Source organism: Danio aesculapii, chromosome 15 (genome assembly GCF_903798145.1).
Source record: "Danio aesculapii chromosome 15, fDanAes4.1, whole genome shotgun sequence".
Classification (NCBI taxonomy): domain Eukaryota; kingdom Metazoa; phylum Chordata; class Actinopteri; order Cypriniformes; family Danionidae; genus Danio; species Danio aesculapii.
This window is the reverse complement of record NC_079449.1, coordinates 14,896,799-14,921,612: the sequence shown is the minus strand read 5'-3', so window position 1 is coordinate 14,921,612 and position 24,814 is coordinate 14,896,799. Positions and strand designations below refer to the sequence as shown.

The 24,814-nt window shown below is 33.4% G+C and overlaps 3 protein-coding genes across 4 annotated transcripts in view; 2 read left to right on the top strand and 1 right to left on the bottom strand.

Annotated features, from left to right (window-relative positions):
- Positions 1–476: 476 nt before the first annotated feature.
- Positions 477–8,033, top strand: tmem106ba (transmembrane protein 106Ba). Its single transcript, XM_056474282.1, has 8 exons — positions 477–570; positions 1,647–1,835; positions 2,313–2,376; positions 2,478–2,637; positions 2,736–2,876; positions 5,478–5,527; positions 5,632–5,685; positions 6,935–8,033. Exons 2-8 carry the CDS (start codon positions 1,655–1,657, stop codon positions 7,053–7,055), a joined length of 771 nt encoding a protein of 256 aa, XP_056330257.1. The 5' UTR covers positions 477–570; positions 1,647–1,654; the 3' UTR covers positions 7,056–8,033.
- Positions 8,034–11,615: 3,582 nt separating this feature from the next.
- Positions 11,616–17,308, top strand: seraf (Schwann cell-specific EGF-like repeat autocrine factor). Its single transcript, XM_056473356.1, has 5 exons — positions 11,616–11,901; positions 13,126–13,221; positions 13,341–13,445; positions 15,089–15,184; positions 16,987–17,308. Exons 1-5 carry the CDS (start codon positions 11,679–11,681, stop codon positions 17,097–17,099), a joined length of 633 nt encoding a protein of 210 aa, XP_056329331.1. The 5' UTR covers positions 11,616–11,678; the 3' UTR covers positions 17,100–17,308.
- An 11-nt stretch (positions 17,309–17,319) lies between these two features.
- The window catches only part of vwde (von Willebrand factor D and EGF domains), a 60,886-nt gene continuing 53,391 nt past the window's right edge, over positions 17,320–24,814 (bottom strand). The window contains exons 26-33 of one of the 2 annotated variants that reach the window (XM_056473354.1): positions 23,561–23,656; positions 23,387–23,482; positions 21,487–21,582; positions 21,301–21,396; positions 21,093–21,188; positions 18,975–19,070; positions 18,796–18,893; positions 17,320–17,440 (exon numbers count right to left, since the gene is read on the bottom strand). In XM_056473354.1, the coding sequence (XP_056329329.1) occupies positions 17,372–17,440; positions 18,796–18,893; positions 18,975–19,070; positions 21,093–21,188; positions 21,301–21,396; positions 21,487–21,582; positions 23,387–23,482; positions 23,561–23,656 (743 nt within the window). In that variant the 3' untranslated portion in view covers positions 17,320–17,371. Of the gene's footprint in view, positions 17,441–17,490; positions 17,734–18,795; positions 18,894–18,974; positions 19,071–21,092; positions 21,189–21,300; positions 21,397–21,486; positions 21,583–23,386; positions 23,483–23,560; positions 23,657–24,814 lie in introns of those variants that run through there. The other variant, XM_056473355.1, reaches the window with a different exon arrangement.

Below are 24,814 nucleotides of genomic sequence, written 5' to 3'. Positions count from 1 at the left end.
TATGGAAATGCTACAACTAACAACTAACTAGCAATTTTTATTTTTCTACTAGTCCCAACATATTTAATGAAACCATTATCAGTCATTATGCTTGTGAAAATAAATCACCAGATACAAATGTAATATTTCTGTTACAAATATTTCTGCTCAAATGGGAAAGTATTCTTAGTTGTAGTTGTTGATTTGGTGTGTTATTCCTTATACTTTTTTTACTTTCATTTGTAGAATATTTAATACTATCATTTAACAGTCGTTTCATAAGTGTACACCTAATAAGGAAAATAAAAGCCAAAGCAAAACACATGTACACGCCTTTGAGACTTGCCCTGCACTATCAAGCGAGGAGCGTGGCTTAGATATGGCCGTCTGACAAATCCCGCCTTTTTCAATATGATTGGCTTTAAACGTTGACGTACATAGCCATCGCCCAATCACACGACGACTACAGTATCGCATATTAAATTAGAAGGCGGGGCTTGTTGGAAAAATACAACACGCCACGATTGGGAGTAACGACATTGTAGCGACTGTATTATTATACGAACACAAGAGAGGAATTTTCAAAACAAGGTAAAACACATTTACTTAAATTCCATTCACCTTATTTTCACATTAATCCTAACAACCTTATAACAGCACTGTCGTATGGTACTTGACCAGTTTTTAGGCCTGTTACATCACAATCACCATGTACATCGCGTGCGTGTTAGTAATGCTCTTTATGTAGCTAATTATAAATGCGTCGATGAAGCTAAATTAATGTACATTCAGGTTAATGTGTTTATATATATATATATCATCAGTGTTGTGTTGTATCTGATCAAACGTGCTAGAATGTCGGCCGGAGATTGTGTAGATCATTTGTTTCTCTGTTTACCATTAAACATTAACAGGTTTACCATGTCCACGAGTAGTGAAATAATACTGTTAAGTTGAGAAAAGACTAAATAATTTAATGTGTTAAAAGACAATAAGTCATTGAATTTACTGTATACTTTATTTAGGCTAAATACATTATAAAACAGCAGATTATAGCTCATGTCACATGTATAATGTGTTCAAGTTCATGAAAACATGTAGCTACATCTACAGATTGAGGTAAAGACAAGTTGATTTTATATTCGCACATTCGTTCAGTATCAATTTGTGACATGCTTCCTATATGGTACTTTGAATATTCGGTCTGAAATCTCATGCAAGTTTGACTTGGAATTAACATTAGCACTATTTAATTGACTGAACTAAGTTGTACATTGACAGTCATTGGCTGCTAACTTGATTTCCCTAATTACACTGTTAAAACTGCAGTGTTCCACACAATTCATTTATGTTGTCCCAACATATATTGATTAAGTTAACTTAACATTTTGACAAATTTATGTGAATTGAACATAAAAAAGTTAAGTTGTCTCAATGAAATCTCAAGAATTGTGCTGTTTCAGCTTATTTTAAATAAGTAGTTTGAACACAAAAAATATATATTTTTTGAGTGTAGAATATGCAAAGAATACTTGTCTGTAATTAAATTATTAAGGAGAATGTTCGAATGTCCCAACTTTACCTCAATCATCTACATAACACATAGATGATCTTTTATGACTTGCACTGCAATGCAGTTTTATGGATGATTTCATTTTTCAATGCAGGCCCAAACATGGGAAAGTCTCTGTTTTCCTTGCCAAAGCAAAAAGAGGACGAGAAAAACCTGACCGAAGACTCAAAGTCTGAAACCGAGGGTGATAAAGAAGATGTTTCACAGTTTCCATATGTCGAATTCACAGGAAGAGACAGCATCACCTGTCCTACCTGTCAAGGGACAGGAAGGATACCAAGAAGTAAGACCAGTATTGTCTACCATCATTCATTACTTCATACCACTAATTGCAATATACAATATACAATTGTGGTCTAAAGTGTAAAACAATTAAGATTTGTACATTTTTTGTGAAAGTTTATACTGTATCAACACATTTCTAAACATAACAGTTTTAATAACTAATTTCTAATAACTGATTTATTTTATCTTTGCCATGATGACATGGGTTCCGTGGGTTTCGTGGGTTGCTCCAGTTTCTAAAGACAAGCACTAAAGATTAATTGGATTAACTAAATTGGCCTCTAGTGTATGAGTGTTTGTGTGAATGTATGGATGTTTCCCAGTACTGGGTTATGACTGGATGGGCACCCGCTGTGTGAAACATGCTGGAATAGTTTGCTGTTCATTTAGCTGTGGCGATCCCTGATAAATAAGGGACTAAGCCCAAGGAAAATGAATGAATGAATAATTACTATTCTGAATTTATTTTTCACAGATCAAGAAAACCAACTAGTTGCTTTAATTCCATACAGCGACCAGAGGCTCAAGCCAAGACGAACGTAAGTTTATTTAAATATCTAATACACAGCACCATAGAATACATAATATATATTGGATAACAGACTGTTTTTTTTCTTCTTCTTTTTTTGTACCATCCTAGGACATTGTACGTGTCCATATCAGTCTTTCTGTGTCTGCTACTTTCTGGTCTGGCTGTGTTTTTCCTGTTCCCACGGACTATCGACGTCTCTTATGTTGGAGTGAAGTCATCCTACGTCACATATGATCATAACCTACATAAAGTATATCTAAACATCACGGTATGTTAGTAAATACATTAACTAATGGAACCTTATTGTGAAGTCTAACCATTTTCGTCTTATTATTAAACATCTGTATTTCTTTTTCTCTTTCTCAGAGTACCCTGAATATCACCAACAATAATTACTATCCAATACAGCTGGCCAACATCACAGCACAGGTGCAGTTATACAACACTGTCATTGGAAAATCTGTCGTTAATAATGTCACCACCATCATCCCTCTGGATATGCGACAGGTATGTATTCAACCGCATTCTTTTAGATTCACTACAGTGACTTCATTATCATTTGAGTCCCATTTTGGTGCCTACATGCAGTTACATATACAAAAGTGACATTAAATATTTTTTATATATAAAAAGGATAATAAGTGTCTGCTTTGTTGTTAAAAAAACTACTTTAGTGAGAATAAAATGTTTAGATGTTTTAAAATAATGTTTATTCAGCATAACATATTTACTTTGCTCTGTGCTTAAGGATGTAGAAAATAGTGTGTTATCACAATATGTTATATTTTAAATGAATTTTTTTAAGTTCGTGCAGACATGGGTACAACGTAGGTATTTGAAGGAAAGTATGAAGCAAAATAACATTGAATTAGTATTTTGAGGCTGCACTGTCATCCCTAAAATTATTTGAACATTTCATCAAATGATTCTTGTTCTTAATGTTCCAGACAGGAATTTGTGGAAATTTTGTTATAGTTTACTGGGATAAATGGGGTAAATCAGGGTAATACATTGTTATAAATTAGAAAGAAACTGTAATTTATATATATATATATATATATATATATATATATATATATATATATATATATATATATATATATATATATATATATATATATATATATATATATACATATATTTGGTGGGCATATATTAATTTTTCTTATCTAGATTAAAATGGCTCATTTGAATTCTGCCGAAGGCATTCAGAATATGTGCTACCCAAATAATACATCTTTGAAAATGGGTTTCTCAAGCCAGGTGGCGCATTAGACCAGGGGCTCATTTCCTGTTTACAAAATGCATCACAAACTGCTTGAGAAACTGTTCTACTATGATAATTGGTGATGAAAATAAATAATGTTCAATAAGATGGACTTGTGTTTACTAACTGTTTATTCAGTTAAACATGAATATTAAGCTGTAGGCATACATAAGCTCCAAACAGCGATTTCATACTTGCTTTTGATGTACGTACATACAGAAAATGCTGCTTCTCAATGCCAAGTTCATAGAGCCCTGACACGGTGTGTCAGACATTAAGTATGTTTACATGGGCAACAATACTTTAATACGATTTTAATATGAATACTCTGAATAAGAGTCTACCATGTAAACAGATTTTTGATTACCTAATGCGACTAAAGTCATAACTGAACTGAAAAGAAATGGAATTAAGACATGTGGAGTATGCATATAGGCCTATTAGTGGCATTACTGAAGTAGACACCGCAATCAAACTACTACCATCATGTAGGACTTTTCCCCATATTTTCCGACAAGATCCACACAGGCTGCTGTCAGTAAAGGACAGCACACACACACACACATCACGAAATACGAAAAGTTTTTTTTCTTTCCGTTTGGCGAGCGTTATTACATTCTATAACACTCTCACCAGTCCTTGGTCCTTATTTGCGTCTAATACCCCAGTTTGTCACGAAGGCATGAAATGTGTGAATGAAATGCTCATAAGTTAAATTGAAACTGCAGCTAAAGTCAGGCATCCTGCTGATTTGATTCAGAAGGGCACCTTTTTGTCAGGCAGCTCACCGGTCAGGTAGATATCCATGCTAAAATATCAAGGTGAAAGTCATCAAAGCTTGCGTAGAATAGACCTAGCTCCCAACCCAACTTTGAGAATAGATTAACGGCAATATATATTTTTATCGTGCAATAAAAGTCGCGTTAACGCAGCACGTTAATGCTGACAACGGCCCATCACTAATATATAAATATATTATTAGAATTATTAGCCTAGTTTTAATAGTTGTAATAACTCATTTCTAATAACTGATTTATTTTATCTTTGCCATGATGACAGTAAATAATATTTTACTAGATATGTTTCAAGACACTTCTATACAACTTAAAGTGACATTTAAAGGCCTAACTAAGTTAATTAGGGTAACTGCTAGGTAACTAGGTACTGCAAATGTCACATCCATAACGCTGGAATTGCTCATATATATATATATATATATATATATATATATATATATATATATATATATATATATATATATATATATATAGTGCATAACTAGAAATAAAATTAAATACAATTATGTATTTATTCTTTTGGCTTTATATAGAACACTTTTATGCTCTTCAATGTTATATTTATTAAAATACAGCAAGAACAATGTAATATATTTAACATTATATTGTGTATAATAACAATTCAAAAGAACTATCTGCGTATGAGCTTTTTTATTCAATTACAATTTTGTGTTCAACTATTTAGATTCTTTTATTGTTTTATTAGAAGACTTATCTCATGCTCTGAAAAGCTTCATTTATTGTATTCATAAAAAATTAAAAACTCTGTAATATATATGAAATATATAGTTTAAATATATTACAATTATGAACATAAGACAGTAATTAAATACAGTATTACAATGTATAGAGTGAATAATACAAATATTACAGTCTGTTATTTTTATAAACTTTCATAGTGAGAAAAATATTACACATAAAGTGTTAGGCATCCTCCCAGTAAGTTAGTGTTAGTCACATGACTCTGTATCTGACTCCATCTCTATGTGAGAAAATTAAATATTAGATAACAAGTTATTAACCATGCCACTGTTTCATTTTTAGATTGATTACACCGTTCCCACCATCATAGCCAATGAGATTAACTACATATAGTAAGTATTTGCCAATATAGCATTACATTAGTAAAACTTTCATAAAGAAGGTTGATTATGCAGTGCACTAAAATGTGTGATTGTGTTTTTTTTTTTTTTTACAGTGAAGTCTGTACCATGCAGGCAATTAAAGTGCACAACATAGTTGTTATGATGCGGTAAGTATTTTTTATGGGAAAATCTGATTTAGTTTAGTGAAATAAACAGTTTATGCAAATAAACAGAATTAAAAGAAAACATTTCAATAGACCAGATGCTGATCGTGTTTATTTTTTAATGTTCAAGTGTAATAAAGGATAGTTCATTTTAAGTTAATGATTCAAAAATACAAAAAAAAAGGTGTGCACATCCACAAACACAGTGCAGAACAAAAACAAAACCAAAACAGCATGTTCTTATACTGATAAAATACTCCAAAGTTATATCTGATTTGTGTTGAAAATTCATAAATATTTCCTCTGATTGCTCCTCGTCATTCGTGGAGGCAGCAAAAACAATAGAAGACAGAAGAAACTTGTGCTGTCAACTACTCTGCATTGTGTTTACATATTTATTTATTTAACTTTTGGTTATTTTCATATTGATTTGCAGTAATTCAAATTCTTATGTTTTTATTTTTTTCAAAGGTTTTGATATTTATTTGGTACTTAAAAAAACAAATATTTGTCTTTTTATTTATTTTGATGGTTTGGGTATTGATGTATTTATTTGTATTTATTTAAGTTCCAATTAATGTTTTTTGTTTGTTTTTGGAAGGTCAGACATTGATTTTGTATTTCTTTAAAATTGTACAGAAGTTATTTATTTTTATTTGTTTATTTTTCCCTTTGAGGTTTTGGGTACAGATTTGCATTTATTATGTTCTATTTTTATTCAATTTTATTTATTGTTGGTATTGATATGACCTTGTATGTGTTTTTCTATAAGTAAAACAGTTTTACAGCAGTTTATCAGTGTGTAAACATTTTGTGTTTGCTTTGTTTGTTTTAGAATATCTTTGTTTTTGAAAAGTTCAGATTTTTTTGTTTTGTTTTTTGTTTTGCTTTGTGTTTTCCTTTCTTTTCCTCTATGTTTGCTTTGTTTTATAATATATTAATCAACCACAAATCAGTCTCACCAGGAGTTCTGAAGTTAAATGGTTCTTGTGATCAAAAAGAGAACTTTTTTTAAAAGAATGATATTTGTATATTTTTACAGAAAAAACAAGGATTGAAGCACATAAACCCATACTTTTTGAGAAAAGCCGTGACAAATTCAGTCATTTTAGGCCACACATATAACAAAAATGTCCCTGCAAATCATTTAGTAGAATTTAGGGGTTTGTTTACTCATCCTAGATACACAACAATATATAACATAGCATATATATATATCAGTTTGGCTAAAAAATGGTCTGTGTTTCTGCAGGATGACTGTCACTGCTGTGTATTTTGGCCACGCTGAGCAGGTGTCTCAGGAAAAGTACCTGTATGTGGACTGCGGCGCAAACACCTCCTCTTTACATCAACACTCGAGTGTCATACAGTGATGCCCCTGCCCTCCGCATGACCCACAAACCCTAATGTTCCTCGTGTGCTGTTTAAAAACCACCTGTCCTGAGTATTTTAAAAGTCAGAAGATGAAACCAGTACTGTAGGCTGGCAGCGTCAGGAACGATCAGCGAGATTCAGTCAGAGAGTTGAGGCTTTTCTACCACATCATTATTGTTGTTGTTTTTTCCCCGCAGTGTGCTGGAGGTTTTGCTTGCATAGACAGAAGCACTTTAGTATATTTTGGGAGAAGGGATGATGACAGCTGCAGAAAACTCAACGCTGAGCTGCAAACACTCAAAACAGTTTCACTTCACTCCGTTATTTTACTCTGCTAATCTTTCAGTGTTTGTGATTTTAAGTGTTGTGCTGCAACTTCAATTCAAATCCTTCTGTTGTTTAGCTCTTTGTAGAGCAGATAGGCTTTCTGGAGTGTGTTATAACATATCAACACTAATCTTTCCGTTTTTATCTGTCTGATGCTTCTTTCAGAAAATCAGTTAATGTGAATTTTGTAAATCTATACTGTGGATTTTTAAATCTCTTGGACTGCAATGATTATGTCATTTATTTCACTGTTTCCGTTGTGGTGAAATGCTTAGAATGATTTCTAAACTACCTTCATATTTCAGAAAAGTTTGAATAAAAAATCAAATTGGAGATGGGAACATCAGGTGTCACAATAAAATATATACATTTCCACAGCAGTAGTAAGAAAAAGGGAATGAAGAAGTACGAATGAAGAAGTAATTAAATTAAGAAATGGCCTTCTGTTCATTCATATTAGTATATTTTTTAATTGAATATTGAAAATTGTTATTTAAATTGGTGGTGATGTCGATCATTGATTACTTTAGTGTTTCTTGTTCATTTCAATATTTCAGCTTTTTTGGAATGGCACTTTTACATCAGTTTGTTTCTGGATGCTATTTAAATAAAATGATGAATTTATCAAAAATAAAATTTATTTGATGACATTTGTGTGAAATTATTTCAAGAATTGACAATAAAAATGTTGTAACTTACTGTTCAACCAATTTACTCTTTAAAATAATATTTTAAATTACATATATTTTAAATATCTAAAAAAAAAAAAAAAAACGTTTTGTACATTTTTGAAAATAACTTTTTCCTTTTAAATTTGCTAATTTAATATGCACTCTTAATAAGCCTAAGAAAAAAGTTTAACTTGGATATTTGTACTATTCCAGCATCTGGTGTATTTACGGTGCATCTCAATACATTTTATAATCTTGTTGCCAAGGAAAATTCTTATAGAATTTTCAAGGTATTCTTATGAATGACCCTGGATCTTATGTTGCATGGCTAAATTTTTGGGAGTAGCCAACATGTTGCAATATCCCTACTGAAAAAAACAGCTTAAACCAGACTAGGCTGGTTGGCTGGTTTTAGTTGGTTGACCAGCCTGGTTTTAGAGGGGTTTTGGCCATTTCCAGGCTGGTTTCCAGCCATTTCCAGCCTGGTCTTAGCTGGTCAGGCTGGAAAATGACCAGCTTTAACCAGCTTGACCACCTTGCCAGGCTGGAAGCCTAGCCAAAACCAGCTATGTCCAGCTTAAACCAGGCTGGTCAAGCTGGTTTTAGCTGGATTTAGCTGGTCATTTTCCAGCCTGACCAGCTAAGACCAGGCTGGAAATGGCTGGAAACCAGCCTGGAAATGGCCAAAACCCCTCTAAAAACAGGCTGGTCAACCAGCGAAAACAAGCCAACCAGCCTAGGCTGGTTTAAGCTGGATTTTTCAGCAGGGATACATTAATGTATTAAAATTATTGATATCTTTTATTCCATAAATCAAGAATATTAAGTAAAAAACATCTTTCAGAAAGTAATTTGGTAGATTTGAATCAAAATGTATTAGTAATACGCATTTGAATTGAACGCCCAAATTCCAGATTTTCAAATAGAATATTTGGTTAATATACTATATTTTTACAAAAAAAATAAATGCTTTTTTCCTGGTTTGTGGCACATCTATTTTTATATAGGCCTAATAATTATTTCGTAACACGAGTATGAGTTGACTGACTATGCTAACGTTAATACAAGTAGCACAAGTTGAAATGAAAAGTAGGCTCGGCCTATTTATATGTAATTACACAGTGTATTGGCGTAAATAGAACACATAATCTTAATATTTCATTTATATTAAAAGTCAATATTTATTAATTAACGTCAAACTGAATTAAATCAACATCTGTTTGTCTGTTGTGACTGCAGCGATATTCCACAAGATGGCGCACGCAAGATACCATCATGGGCTACTTCAACATGTGTAAGTGAGGTAAAATACTTTTAGGAGTTTAAAAAACGCTCAAATACGACAAGTGTTGTAACCACTACAACATGCTGTGATTCAATTGTTCAATTACATTTTTAATGAACACTAATATGGATAAACTTTACTTTTACGCCTCATATAATGTGGGTAAGTAGGCTAGGCTAGCTTTCATGAAAATGGTTTAAGGGTTACCTTCTTATAAGCTGAAATGTTGAGGCACAAATGGTCTCCGTATGTATGTTCTCAATGAGCTGTGGGTATGTTCACATTTTCCTGTGAAGAAAGATGTGTTTTCTGCACATATGTTCATGTCATTAAAGTTCCTCCCCACTTCCTCTCTTGACTGAACAGCAGCTTCTGGTTCCACTTTAATGGGGCCCTGAAAAAAAAAAGGGTCTAATGTTTCGTCATGCCGTGATTTACCATGAATGAACCACCAATTTTAGGCAGATAGTGTTACAATAATATGCCCATTCCCTTACAAAACAACCTGCAAATTTAACATCTGTCATGCTGGAGTTAGTGTGCCAACAAAACGTTTAATAAATCCAAAATCTTCCGTTTTTAGATAATACACGCAGAGGGAAATATATTAGCTGGCAACTTTCAATGAGGAGCAGGGAAATTCTCAAGACATCTGCAGAAGCCATTTTCTCGCATTTCCTGGGATCTGCAGTGAATGTAATACGTACGAGGACGATTCAAAACATAGACATAAGACATGGTTTGGACTTCATTAAGTCTATATACTCACTAGTTGCTATTTTGCTTCGGATTAATGTTCATTTACACATAACAGGGATTTCTGAGTTCATATAGTGCCCCCAGAATATTTTTGAGCATTTGTTTGAAGTAGAAAAATGTTGTGAAAACACTTAATGTGCTTTAAATGTACATAAAATAATTTTTTGTAAATTTCATTTAATGCAGACTGCAAACTTGGATGTCTTGACCCATATAGACTGCAATTCAAATTCAAACATTTATTAAAATTAATTATTATTAATAAAAGTCCATTACATTCATCAAACATGACAGTAATGTATTAGAAAATATTTTATTTTAAATAACTTTTGTTATATAATGGCTCCTGATAATTCAGTTTCTTAATTTAAAATGCATTAAAATAGGATTTAAATTTGTTTATGAATATTTAATATGATTTATTTCAACTAATGTACCATTGTGCATCAGGATCTATATTGATCATACTTGATCTATATCATGTGTACCGTAACAAGACTTTTCTGAAAGCTGTACTTTTATCATTAAAATTGTATTTATAAATTTTTAAACTGTTTTACCTTAAGGCGACGCCAAAGAGCTTAGAAACACAAGAGGCGACTAAGCAGCACCAAGCAACAACCCTGCGATTCCGCCATTTTGGAGTGAAAGCGATCGGCCGTCCATTGGATCTTATTGCTGTCACGATGGCAATCACCTTTTGGTGATTCTATGCTCTTTGGAGACGCGGTGGAGCAGTGGGTAGCGCTCTCGCCGCACAGCAAGAAGGTCGCTGGTTCGAGCCTCGGCTGGGTCAGTTGGCATTTCTGTGTGGAGTTTGCATGTTCTCTCCGTGTTCGCGTAGATTTCCTCCGGGTACTCCGGTTTCCCCCACAGTCCAAAGACATGCGGTACAGGTGAATTGGGTAGGCTAAATTGTCCATAGTCTATGAGTGTGAATGAGATTGTATGGGTGTTTCCCAGTCATGGGTTGCAGCTGGAAGAGCATCCGCTGCGTAATAAAACATGCTGGTTAAGTTGATGGTTCATTCCGCTGTGGCGACCTTTGATTAAGGGACTATTCCTCTTTAAATACTAAAAAACTATGGAAATCTATAGTACTATAGAAAAACTACAGTATCTTTAAATACTAAAAAACATATATTTTAGTCACTATTGTGATAAAATAACCTTTTGGGACCGTTTGTTGAAGGGAGTTTCATATCCAAACCTAAAAAACTAAAATACAGGATTTCTTTGCACATTTCAAGCAAGCACTCAAACACCTAATATGATTCTGACTTATAAATATGTGACGAAAAGAGTAAAACCAACTCAATACTTCATCTCTTGTGCAGATTCATATGCAGATATTGTTTTATAAGTGTTTCATGCTCTCAGAGCAGAGTGTAAAACACAGAAAACCTCTGAGCACACACCCTGACCTTGTCTGTCTTACATTCCTCTATAAAAGTTAGTACTTTTCCAGCTGTGTGTGCCTGTAATGCTGTGTGAGTCCAGTAGGGGACCACTGTGAACCAAACCCACTTTCTCCAACACTCTCAGTCCTCCTGGTTTCTTGTAAGTGTGCGGATTTGAAAATGGCAGGGCTTTGCTGTATGTCTATGCAGCTCTTGCTGTTGGCACTGGCCGCTGTGGTTGGCATCAGTCTGGGAGGGTCTGATGGGCCCCGTGGGGTGGCTCTTCCTTTTGTTTTTGACCCCAAAGCGACGTGCGACCCGCATTGCAAACATGCTGGGATTTGCATCCGAAACAACACCTGCTTCTGTTCCAGAGGATATGAGGGAGAAACCTGCCAATTTGGTGAGTTGTTCTGCATTGTTTCAAAATTAAAAAAAATCTTACTACCTATATTTTTTTGTTGAATCAACTAAACATTACTAGTCATCTCAACTTGCGTAAGTCAGACTGACAAAAAAACAAAGTTAAGTTTGTATAACTTAAAAAAATTTAGTTGAAACCAAACTGATTTGTTTATTGTTGTTGTTTGTTTTTCATTTGTTGTCTTGACTTTTTTGTAATATCTTTAGTGTATTAGGAAAAATAACACTAAAATAAGAAACTATCTGACTGTTTTCGGCTTTTCTGGATTTATTGTATTTATCAGGTGTATGTTTAATTAAAATATGAATGTTTTATTCTGCCATTTTTTTTCTTCCAAATTTCAATTAAAATTGTTCTCAGTTAGATCTTTTTTGTTCAGAGAATAACTGGATCAGAATAACAAATGACTCAAGTTAAAGTTGAAATTTTTAAGGCAACAAACTTCAGGACATTTTTGAGTTTACTCAACTTTCAACCAAATTATTTCACTTGACTCAATTTAGGTTGAGTGAACTCAAAAATGTCCTGACGTTTGTTGCCTTAAAAATTTAAGTTAAGTCAACTTTTTTTCTTTAGTTTAATTTGTTGTGTCTGAAAATCAGGATTATTTTCCATCAAATAGTCTTCTTAAATTGATATTGTGTTGTCTAAAAATTCATTTAAGCATGTCTGAAAAAACCTTTTCGTTATTTTATGGGAAACAAACTCTAAATAGGAACCATTTTATTTTGAATTTGGTATGAGCAGTAGTTTCAAAATATTGCTATATTGGTCATTTACACACACACACACATATATACATATATATATATATATATATATATATATATATATATATATATATATATATATATATATATATATATATATATATATATATATATATATATATACACACACACATACATATATATAGTCAAATCCGAAATTATTCATATCCCAGAGGTTGGAATAATTTCTGGCTTGGTTGTATATATATATTTGTAATTCCAATGGTTTTTGCAGTATTTGTTGCATATATTACATATATTTTCTATATGTGAAATCCAAATATGAACTTGTATGTCGTATATATAATTTGCAAATATCAGATTTCTATATGTCTATAAATCAAGAGAAACTGAGAAATGTCAAGTTTTTCATTTTTTCAATAGCTGTATATGTACAGTGGCAAAACTCTAATGAATTGCATGTTGATTTCAGCAAACTGTTTTCCGAAGTGCAAAAATGGTGGAGAGTGTCTTCGACCGGGAAAATGCAGATGCCCTTCAGGATTTGGAGGAAAATTCTGTGACAGAGGTAACTTTGTGATAACATACATCATGTTTTTAACAATTGCAAAATTCAAAACTAAAATAATAATTTTTGAAAAAAATATTTTTTTTGAACCTATGTGTGTGCGTGTGTGTGTTTGTCAGTGGTGTGTGACGCTGGCTGTTGGAATGGTGGTGAGTGTACTGCTGTGAATGGAAAAGCCAAATGCATCTGTCCATCCAGCTGGACCGGCTCCAGATGTCAAGATGGTTTGTTGATCCGATGTTTATATTTCACAAATAATGTCAGATAATGTATTGAGACAAACAGACAGGGGAAGAGTCAAAAACGAGGAACACATTATACATTTAACAGATGAAGAATATAAAGAATAGATTGAGAATAAGAAGAATAGACAGTATTTTATTATGCATAACTTACACAAAACAAATTTGGAAAAAAGAGAGAATTTTCAGTTTTTCTGGGTTTATGAGTTACAGTATAGTAGAGTAAATGTCATTTTATCTGTATTCAGTAAACTACTGATGACATTTCTTTCAATTAAAAAAAAAATGTTGCCATTTTGATCATTTTTCACAAATATGGAATAAAGACAGTTGATTTTGGGGTTTATGAGTTACAGTAGTTACATAATTGTATGTTTGAGTAAAATGTAATTTTAGCTAAACTCAAACTAAACTACTAATGACATTTCCTCCAATTTTAAAATGAAAAGGTTTCCATTTTAAACACTTTTCATAAATATATTGAAAAAAGAGATCATTGTTTTTCTGGGTTTTATGAGTTACAGTATAGTTGTATGTTTGAGTAAAAATTCCAATTTTAAAATTAAAAATGTTGCCATTTTGAGCTATTTTTTAAATCCCTCCAGATCAAAAAAAGAAGTTTACAAGATATGTTCTGTATAATATAGTAAATATGTATTATAATAATAATATTATTATTGATGCAAATAAAGCATCAAGTTTCATAAAAAAAACATTGAAAAATCATCACATTTTAGGCCACAATTATATAAAAAAAGTCCCTGGAGGGATTGTTTTTTATGCAGTAAATAAAAACGATGCTATCACAGATACAAAAATTAATTCATTGGATTTACTCATATCTTTTAAGGTAATTGGCTGCAAACAATTTATTTGGGCTGAATTTAGACAAACAAATTAATTCATTTTCCTTCGGCTTAGTCGCTTTACTTATCATGTACCGCCAGCTTATCCAGCATATGTTTTATACAGCAGATACCCTTCCAGCTGCAACCCAGTACTGGGAAACACCCATACACTCTTACATTCACACAAATACAATACAGCTAATTTTAGCTTAATTAATTTACCTATAGAACGTTTTTGGACTATGCAGGGAGAATATGCAAACTCCACACAAAAACGCCAGCTGACCCAGCTGGGGCTTGAACCAGTGACCTTCTTGCTGTGAGGTGACAGTCCCAACCACTGACCAACCGCACCGCCCTTTGATTGCAACTACTTACCTTAAAAAAATTTAGTAAATCCAATGAATATTTTTTTCAGAGTAGTTTTATCTTTGCATTAAGTTTTAGATATCACAATTGCATCAATTTTAATATTTTAAATCTTCAGAAGAGTTAAACCTATCTATATTAGGTGGTGCATTGCTGATTTTCAAAAAATGACAACACATTGTTCTGACCAGACCTAAAAAAGCTCTAAATGACAGTAGTTTTATTAGAAAGTTTGAAGAAATGTTATCAAGTGTTTATAGTGAGGGACACTCATTAATGCATCCAGTAAGAATGTGTCCTTTTAATGTATTAATCAACCGTATACATGTACATGCTCTTGGACTGTTGTGTCTAGATGTTAGTGCAGTGTCCGGTTCACATGTGGATCATTTTTCTGTGTTTTGGCAGCGATCTGTCCTCAGGGATGCAAGAACGGAGGCATCTGTGTGGCTCCTGGGATCTGCAGCTGTCCAGATGGGTGGATAGGTGGAGCCTGCCACACAGGTGGATGCTCATGCAAACATCCATGCACAATCATTCTTAAAGGGATAGCTCACATAAAATTGATATACTTGCTCCAAACCTGTTTGAGTTTCTTTCTTCTGTTAAAGAATGTTGGGAAATAGCCATTGACTTCTGTAGTATTTTTTTCCAACATTCTTTTCCAATATCTTGTTTTGTCTTCAACAGAAGAAATAAGTTCATAAAAGTTTAGAAGCACTTAAGAGTGAAACAGTGAGGATATTTTCATTTTAGGGTGAACTGTGCCTTTAAATGCCTACAGATTGTTATTGTGCAGATTCATACAGTGCCTATGCAGCATAAATTAAAATTAATATCCATTTTTTTCTTTAATAAATATGAACAATTTATATATTGTCACATTTCTTAAATTTATTATATTTAATATTTAATATTGTCACTTAACATCCTTAGGATAATAAAAATAATAAATTCATGTTCAAAATGTGTAAAAAATAAATAAATATACTGTGTGTGTAAATAAAAATATAACCTACAAAAAAAAAAAAAAACGCTATTAAATTTAATAATAAGATTTTTCTAGATTTGACCTGTTTATTAAAATATGATTTTATAGATTAACATATTCATTGGGGTATATTTTGCATGTATTTTTGGGTATATTGGTATGTTATTTTTGCATGGTGATGATAAATTTGTGATTAGTTCTGACTTTTTTTTACTTTGGTAATGACTAACTGAATATCTCTCTGTGAGCTGTGAAAAGCGATTAGTTGACTTTATTTTAAAAAAAAGAGTAATACCACGATCACACTAGCAAAATTCTGTCTTACAGCGCTGCGAAAAGGGGCAGGATTAAACAAGATGATTATACATTTAAAAAAGCGAGCGATTGGTTCATATTTTACATTTCTGTACAAAGAGGTCATGTTTTGATCTTTGATTAGTCTCACGCAATTACGTGATGTGATTTCTCAAACTGCAAAACTTGTCTCACAAGCTTGCGTTTCTCGTCTGTCACATTCACGTGTGTATGAATGGAAGTCTATGGGGCGAAAAGTCCAGTGTGACCAACTAATGTGCATATTCATAAAGATTAAAGGTGCAGTAGGTGATCTGCCAAAATGCTATTAGCTTAGCATAAAATATTTGGACGGTGGGGAGGGACTGTGATTCAAAGTCACGCCTCGTGAAATCGCGAATGCGCGCACAGAGAAATGAGTCACACGACAGCAGACAACCCACTAGAATGTTTAATTGGATGAACATTTTTTAGTTTTATGCCTACCCAGAATATAAAAATACATATAAACACATTTAGATCATTTACTTTATTCATTTCAATTGGACTGTGAAGAGACTTTCAACCAGCACAACAAAAAATGTTTCTGAAGAAAATCACCTACTGCATCTTTAAGTCAACGAGTTTACTCACTTTAAGTAAAGGCAACGGGTTTACACACTTCTTTAAAATAAAATAACTATTTGTTTTTTTACAGTGTATATCATCCCATAGAGCAGTGTTTCTAAACCATGTTCCTGGGGGACCACCAGTTCTGCACATTTTCCATGTCTCCTTACACAAACATGCCTGATTCAGATCATCAGCTCATAATCAGAGACTGACAGGCCTGTAATGCCTGTGAAAGACAAAAGAGACATCCAAAACATGCAGTGCTGGTGGTCCTCCAGGAACGTGGTTGAGAAACACTGCCATAGAATATATATTTAAAGTGAGATATTTGGCTTTTCTGAAAAAAAAATCTGTTATAGTTGCCTTTGTAAACCACTTTAAACAAGTAATGCTTTCCATCTTTCTGCAGCTGTTTGTAAAAAGCCATGTGTGAATGGAGGGAAGTGTGTGTCTCCAAACACCTGTCGCTGTCGAGCTCCGTTCACCGGCCCGCAGTGTGAAGAGAGAAGGAAGCTCTTCTGATGTCAGAATAGTCTGATCTCACAACATCCCTCAAATCGGTGCTAAAGTTACTTGTTTGTTTGTCTGAACCCTAGCATGTGTGTGTGTGTGTGATGCTTTTTCTACATTATCATTGTACATGAACAACTTGTGTATTAAGTAGTGTTTACAATAACAGTTGGAATTCCTACGAAACAGTAAGAATGATTAAATAAAGTTAAAATCAATAATTGTGTGTGTGCAACTTCATTTCACTCACTCATTCACTTTCCTTCAGCTTAGTCCCTTATATATCAGGGGTCACCACAGCAGAATGAACCGCCGATTACTCTGGTGTATGTTTTATGTTGCAGCAACTTGTTCTAGAAAAGATTTATTTTAGTTTTTGTGGTCAAACACTTTTCTTTTTATTGAGAAAAGGCACTCTAAACAAACAAACAAAAAAGCATTCATTTTCAGAGCTATGTGACCTTTAAAAACCAACATACATATTCATTACTCATGAAATACTGTAATCTAAGGTACAAAACCTAAAAATAAGCTTTCCATCACTTTTAGGGTGCTAATACTTTCACACACAACAGCATTTACTCATAAACAGCATTTCAATTTCTTATATATATATCTCTTCAATGTCACGTCTTCATCACCTGGTCTGTAAATAATATAAAAAAGTACAATCAGTTCATCTTTATGGACAAAAATAAACTCTAAACATTATATATGGATCTTAGACAAGAGGTCTCAGTTTGATATTTGCACCAAATAATTGTTATTTTTTTAAATATATTATTTTTGCATACACTAGAAGCATATTAAATGCAAACGTATGCTTTCATACTTTAAAATTAAACAATAAATACTCATTATGACCTGTACTTATAAAATAAAAATATAAAAATAACTGATCCTTTAACATTTGATTTTTATTCAATTTGATCATGTTGACGAATGGGTAAAACCTAGAAGTTTAAAGGATATTGGCAAAGTACAGTTGAAGTCAGAATTTTTAGCCTCCTGTTTATTTTTTCCCCAATTTCTGTTTAACAGAGAGAAGATTTTTTCAACACATTTCTAAACATAATAGTTTTAATAACTCATTTCTAATAACTGATTTATTTTATCTTTGCCATGATGACAGTAAATAATATTTGGCTAGATATTTTTCAAGACACTTCAATACAGCTTAAAGTGACATTTAAAGGCTTAACTAGGTTAATTAGGTTAACTAGGCAGGTTAGGGTAATTAGGCAAGTTATTGTATAATGATGGTTTGTTATGTAGACTATTGAAAAAATATATAGCTTAAAGGGTCTAATAATTATGACCTTAAAATGGTGTTTAAAAATGTGTAACTGCTTTTATTCTAGCCAAAATAAAACAAATAAGACTTTCTACAGAAGAAAAAATATCAAACATACTGTGAAAATTTTTACTGTGAAAAAAGAAAAAAAAACTCAGAGGGGGGCTAATAATTCTGACTTCAACTGTATAAAAATTTAAAATGACAATTAATGACTTGTCTTTTATAAATAATAATCAAAGAATGGTCATTACATGTTATGCAGAAAAATAAATTAATTTAACAGCACACAAAACTAAATTTAAAGCTGTATTTCCCCAATATTGTATATAAAACTCATTATCTTTGACCTTTCTGCAACAACAAATCATTTAGAAGTTGAAATCTTTGGCTGTGTGTTTCTGAAATACTCACTTTAGTACCACAGGAAGGTCCAGTGTAACCTTGACGGCAATGGCAGAAATTGGGGAACACACATCTGCCTCCATTCAGGCATGTTTGCTTACAGATCGCTGTTAGGGAAAGAAATTAAAGTGTAAAAATATATATACTATATTCAATACAATAAGCATTTTGGATTCGTAAGTACTTACGAGTTTGGCACTGCAAACCCTCCCATCCAGCAGGACAGTGGCAGGTGTTCGGCCCCACACACTCTCCACCATTTCTGCATTTCTGTAAACACACCGCTGCACACACACAGACAACACTCTGTGTTATGATGTATGTATTTGAGATTTCAAGACAAAGCTTTAGTTAATGTTAAAATTGGAATATTTGTTGAGGATATATACTGCTGTTAAAGGTTTCTGTCGCTCAAAAAAAGGTATCGTCCACAGAAATATTAATTATCAGAACTTTTATTTCTTTAACAGAAAACCTTTCCATCAAGGAATAAAAGGATAATTATAAACTTTAGACTCATAATTCTGAATTCATATGTCATTGTTCCAAGTTTATATCTCGCAAATATTTGTTTCCACAGAACTATGAGATATACTGTAAAGTTAACTAAAAATTGCAAGATATAGAGTCACAATTTTGAGGGGAAAAAAATCTAAATTAGCAAACTTTAAACAAAGTTTTGGAAAGTCAACATTTGTTGTTATTATTTTTTATTCCAACACTAATCAAACACACCTGAACACCCTAATTAGTGTCTTCAAGACCACTAGAAAGCTACAAGCAGGTGTGTTTGATTAGGGTTGCTGCAAAACTATGCAGGGACACCGGCCCTCCAGGATCGAGTTTGCCCATCCCTGGTCCAGACACTAGTCCTGTCTTGTCTTGTATGTTGTGCTTGACTCAAGTTTTCTCGGGTCTAGCACTCTTATCCTGTTCTGGTCTGTGTCCTTCTTTCGGATCGTGCGCGATCCCTATTGATGTGGATGCGCGGAGTCCGGGCGTGCTTGGGATGTGCACTTTTGTCCTGGTGTGTGTTTTGTCCGCAGTATGGTGTTTTCAATCTCAGAGCTCTGGTTTTGGTTGCCACTGGGATCGGAAACATGCATGCTGCATGTAAGTTCACGGTGTTTTTTATTTATCGTGTACTCGTGTCTCGTCCTGGTGTTATATAGAGCACGTGGCTCCAAGTTTACATGTTGGTAGCCTGCTTTACAGTTGTGTCTCATGTAAAAACGCAGTTGGCTGTGTGTTCCAGACCCATTTTACGTGAGCACATGATTTGTGTTGTTTCTTTGTGTTATGTGTTCTTCCGTCTATTGTCAAGTCCCACCCTCCTTGTTAACCCATTGATTGTTCACCTGTTAGTTTGCCAATTATTTCTCCTTTATAGTCTCCTCATGTCTGCTGTCCTGTGCCAGTTCATCGTCTCTCATTGGCTGCGTTTTCTAGTCGAGTTTTACGTGAACACATGATTTGTGTTGTTTCTTTGTGTCATGTGCTCTTCTGTCTATTGTCAAGTCCCACCCTCCTAGTTAACCCATTTAATATGTTCACCTGTTTGTTTGCCAGTTATTTCTCCTTTATAGTCTCCTCATGTCTGCTGTCCTGTGCCAGTTCGTCATCGTTCATAGTCTCTCTTCTTCGTCTCTCATTGGCTGCATGTTCTAGACCCGTTTTACATGAGCACATGGCATGTGTTGTTTCTTTATGTCATGTGCTCTCCTGTCTGTTTAGTCCCACCCTCCTCGTTAACCCATTTATTATGTTCACTTGTTTGTTTGCCAATTATTTCTCCTTTAAAGTTTCCTTATGTCTGCTGTCCTGTTACAGTTCATCATCATACATATGTCGTTTCCAGTCTTGCCTCGTCATGTCTTGCCCTGTCCAGCCATGATCCCTGCCAGCCCTGCCCTGCCCAGTCAAGTTTGTAGTTATGTTTTCCCCTTTGAGATTGCATTTTGTTTTATTTTACAATTAATAAACCTATTTTTTAGTCTGCATTTGAGTCCTCGGTCATTTCCCCACCCACTGATCGTGACAGTGTTATTATTTAAAGTCTAAAGTAATGATGAAAATGAGAATTCAGCTTTGCTAGGACAGAAATCCAATACAATATATACAATTTAATATATACAATATATTGTTTATCAAACAGAACGCATTTATCTTCGTTTTTATCTGTATTTTTAATATAATAAATGCACCATTGGTGAGCAAAAGACTATTTTCCAAACATTAGAAAAATCATATCAATCCCCCCAAAAATTTGAATGGTAGTTAATATCTAGTCAGTTTCTATCTCTTACGAATGTTGCAAATCCCTCCTCTCCATCCAGATGGACAGGAACAGGTGTTTGGACCAACACACTTCCCGTTGTTCAAGCACATGGGGTCACACACACCTGAAAAACATTGCACACATCCAAACCACATAATATGCTAGTACTTGCGGTGGATATAAAAACAAAATCACAACAACAGAAATAAAAGAGAAAAACAGCACCAATCCCTTACTTTTCTGGCATCTCTTTCCAGTGTATCCTTCAGGACAGGAGCACACGTTGTTTCTCATACACTGGCCTCTGTTTTTACATGGTGGATTGCATAGAGCTACAACAATCACATAATTAATGCCATTTAGTTACTATGCAGCATTATTTATAGTATATGAATTTAAAATTTGCTATGAAGTGGTTGTACCTATCTGGCATTGTGAACCATAGAAGCCACTGGGACAAACACAGACGTTTGGTTTGATACATGTCCCTCCGTTTAAACACACTGGCTTACAGTCGGCTGAGCATGAAATAAAAAACGTTTTTATTTTAGATTACATCATGCTTATTAAGGATAATCTACAAAAAAATCTATCCTTGTTTACACGCCTTTATGTTACTCTGATTCTAACATCATATTGTCATAATTTTCACGAATTCATCATAGTATTGATGTTTTTTCCCTCATAATTAATCATCATTTCTACTTTTTATAATGGAGTATAATAAGAAGTAAGAATTTTAGACACAATTTTAGATAGAAAACATAAGGAATTTTGGGATACAATGATTTTGGGAGTTTTGTAACTAAAAACTTAATGTATGAAATACAAATAATACCCTTTAAAATGTTCTTTTATGCTTACTATGCAAATCCATTTAGATCCACTTAATTGGTAAACAAAGCAAGTCTCTCATATAACGTATCTACTAAAAGACAGAAAATATTACTTTACAAACTGTAAATAAATTATATGAACATTTATATATTAGTCAATTATAGTATTGAAATTATTTTAAAAACCGAATAAATAGAAATTTACACACATTTACACAAATAAATAGACAAAAATAAATAGACTCGATGATGGGCTAAAAATATGCAGATTTCTGTGCGCGCAGATTCCGTGTGGGCCTAGCTATAGCTATAGGAAATAAGATCAAATATTAAATAATTAAAACTTTAGCTATAGAAAATAGAACAAATTATAAAAATATCCTAGCTATACAAACAAACGTAGAAAACATAGAAGTGTTTCTAATGAAGTGCCTAGTGCATAAAAAGGAAAGAGTGTATCCAACAGGTGGTTTGGCAAGCCCACTCACCTGCATGCGGAGCACACAATATATGACCAGGGAGTTTGTAAATGTGCATAAAATATTGTTTGACAATATTCTAAAATGGCATAAAAATGACTTTGATCTCAAAAATTTAATTATGATAGTTTGTATAACATTGTTTATTCAGCTTAACATAAAAGATGATGTTTGTTGTTTTGGTTCCAATTGACTTTGATTCATTCATTCTTTTTCAGCTTTCAGCATTCATTTTCAAGCCTTTAGCTTAGTCTCTATTTCAGAGGTCGCCACAGCAGAATGAACCACCATCTATTCCAGGAAAAAAAATTTCCGCAGCAGATGTCCTTCAAGGCCACAACCCACCACTGGAAAACACCCATACACTATTGCACACACACACACACACACACACACACACACACACACACACACACACACACACAAACACACACACACACTATATGGCCAATTTACTTTATTCAATTCACCTATAGGAGTTATACAAAATCCACACAGAAATGTCAACTGACCCAGCCGGGACTCGAACCAGCAACCTTCTTGCTCTGAGCTGACAGTGTTAACCACTGAGCCACTGTGCCAACTTGACTTTCAATGACTTTCATTGTATGAACAAAAATAAATAAATACAATGGAAGACAACACACACGCAAGGGAATTCTCACAACAGATGCAAATGCAGAAGTACACTGCAAATAATGCAGACCACAACGGAAATATGTTGAGAGACCCCAAAAATCGACGAACCTGTTTGTTTCTTTGCTTAAAGTCAGCAGATCATTCAACATTAATTGTGCAAAATATATATTTTTAAATCAATCAATAAATAAATGATTCTTCTTCTTCTTATTATTATTATTTCTATCAGTGTCAATGGAAACCAAATTTATTTGAAACCTTTGGAGCAACATGATGCTGTATAATTATCACACAATTTATTATTTATTTGAGTGGAATATCTTTTCAAATAAATTTTTCTGTCAAAATTTAAGGACGAAGTAGCATACCCGAATTGCATGTTGGTCCATACCAGCCAGGTTTACACTTGCAGACATCAGGAGACACACACTGTCCACCATTTTCACAATGTCTGTTGCACACCACTGAAAACAGCAACAGCACACAATCACTATGAACATATTTCTTAACATTTTGAAATTAATTTTGAAGAGTCTGCTCACTAGTTTCACATCTTGGTCCCACGTAGCCATATGGACAAGTGCAGTGATTTCTGGACAAACATCGGCCACCATGTTGACAAGGCGGATCACAGATGGCTGAGAAGAAAGATTAAAAAAGTGTTACAATTTGGATAATGTCAGCTGAAACACTGTCAAAATGCATATTAAGTCTTCATGAACCAAACCAAATAGCTATGAGGCTAATCACATTACAAATATTGATTAATCGAAGAATCAGATGAAAAGATACAAGTCTGTGTCCAAAATGGCTTTAATGAGGATAAGAAGTACAATCCCATAATGCATTGCAAATTTGAAACTACTGCAAAATATAAAGACGATCAATTTGTGAAGTTGATTGATTATTAAGTAAGCTGTTTGCTCGTATCTATAGAAAAAATGGAACGGGCAAAGTTAAAAATCTCTTTTGGTGCACTCTGATTGATGGAATATTTGTAAAGAATCATGGGTAATGTAGTTTTTCCTACAGAAATCCTACTATCGAATTCTTATGAGGATTTAAAGTCTTCATTAACCAAACCAAACAGCTACGTGGCTAATCAAATTGCAAACATTGATTAAGCAAAGAATCAGATGAAAAGGTACAAGTCTGTGTACAAAATGGCTTTATTGAGGAAAAGAACTACAATCCCATGATGCATTACAAATTTAAAACCAATGCAAAATATAAAGACAATGAATTTGTGAAGTTGATTGATTATTAATTAGGTTGTTTGAGCATATCTATAGAAAAAATTGACTGGGCGGAGTTAAAGATCTCTTTTGGTGCACTCTGATTGGTGGAATTTTTGTAAAGCATCATGGGTAATTTAGTTTTTCTTGAGAAATCCTACTATCGAATTGAATTCTCATGAGGATTTAAAATCTTCATTAACCAAACCAAACAGCTACGAGGCTAATCACATTACAAACATTGATTAAGCAAAGAATCAGATGAAAAGGTACAAGTCTGTGTAAAAAACGGCTTTAATGAGAAAAAGAACTACAATCCCATAATGCATTGCAAATTTAAAACCAATGCAAAATATAACTACAATGAATTTGGGAAGTTGATTGATTATTAATTAAGTTGTTTGAGCATATCTATAGAAAAAATGGACTGGGCAGAGTTAAAGATCTCTTTTGGTGCATTCTGATTGGTGGAATTTTTGTAGAGCATAACATAGGTTTGTAGAGGTAATGTAGTTTTTCTTTAAAAATCCTACTATCGAATTGAATTCTCATGAGGATTTA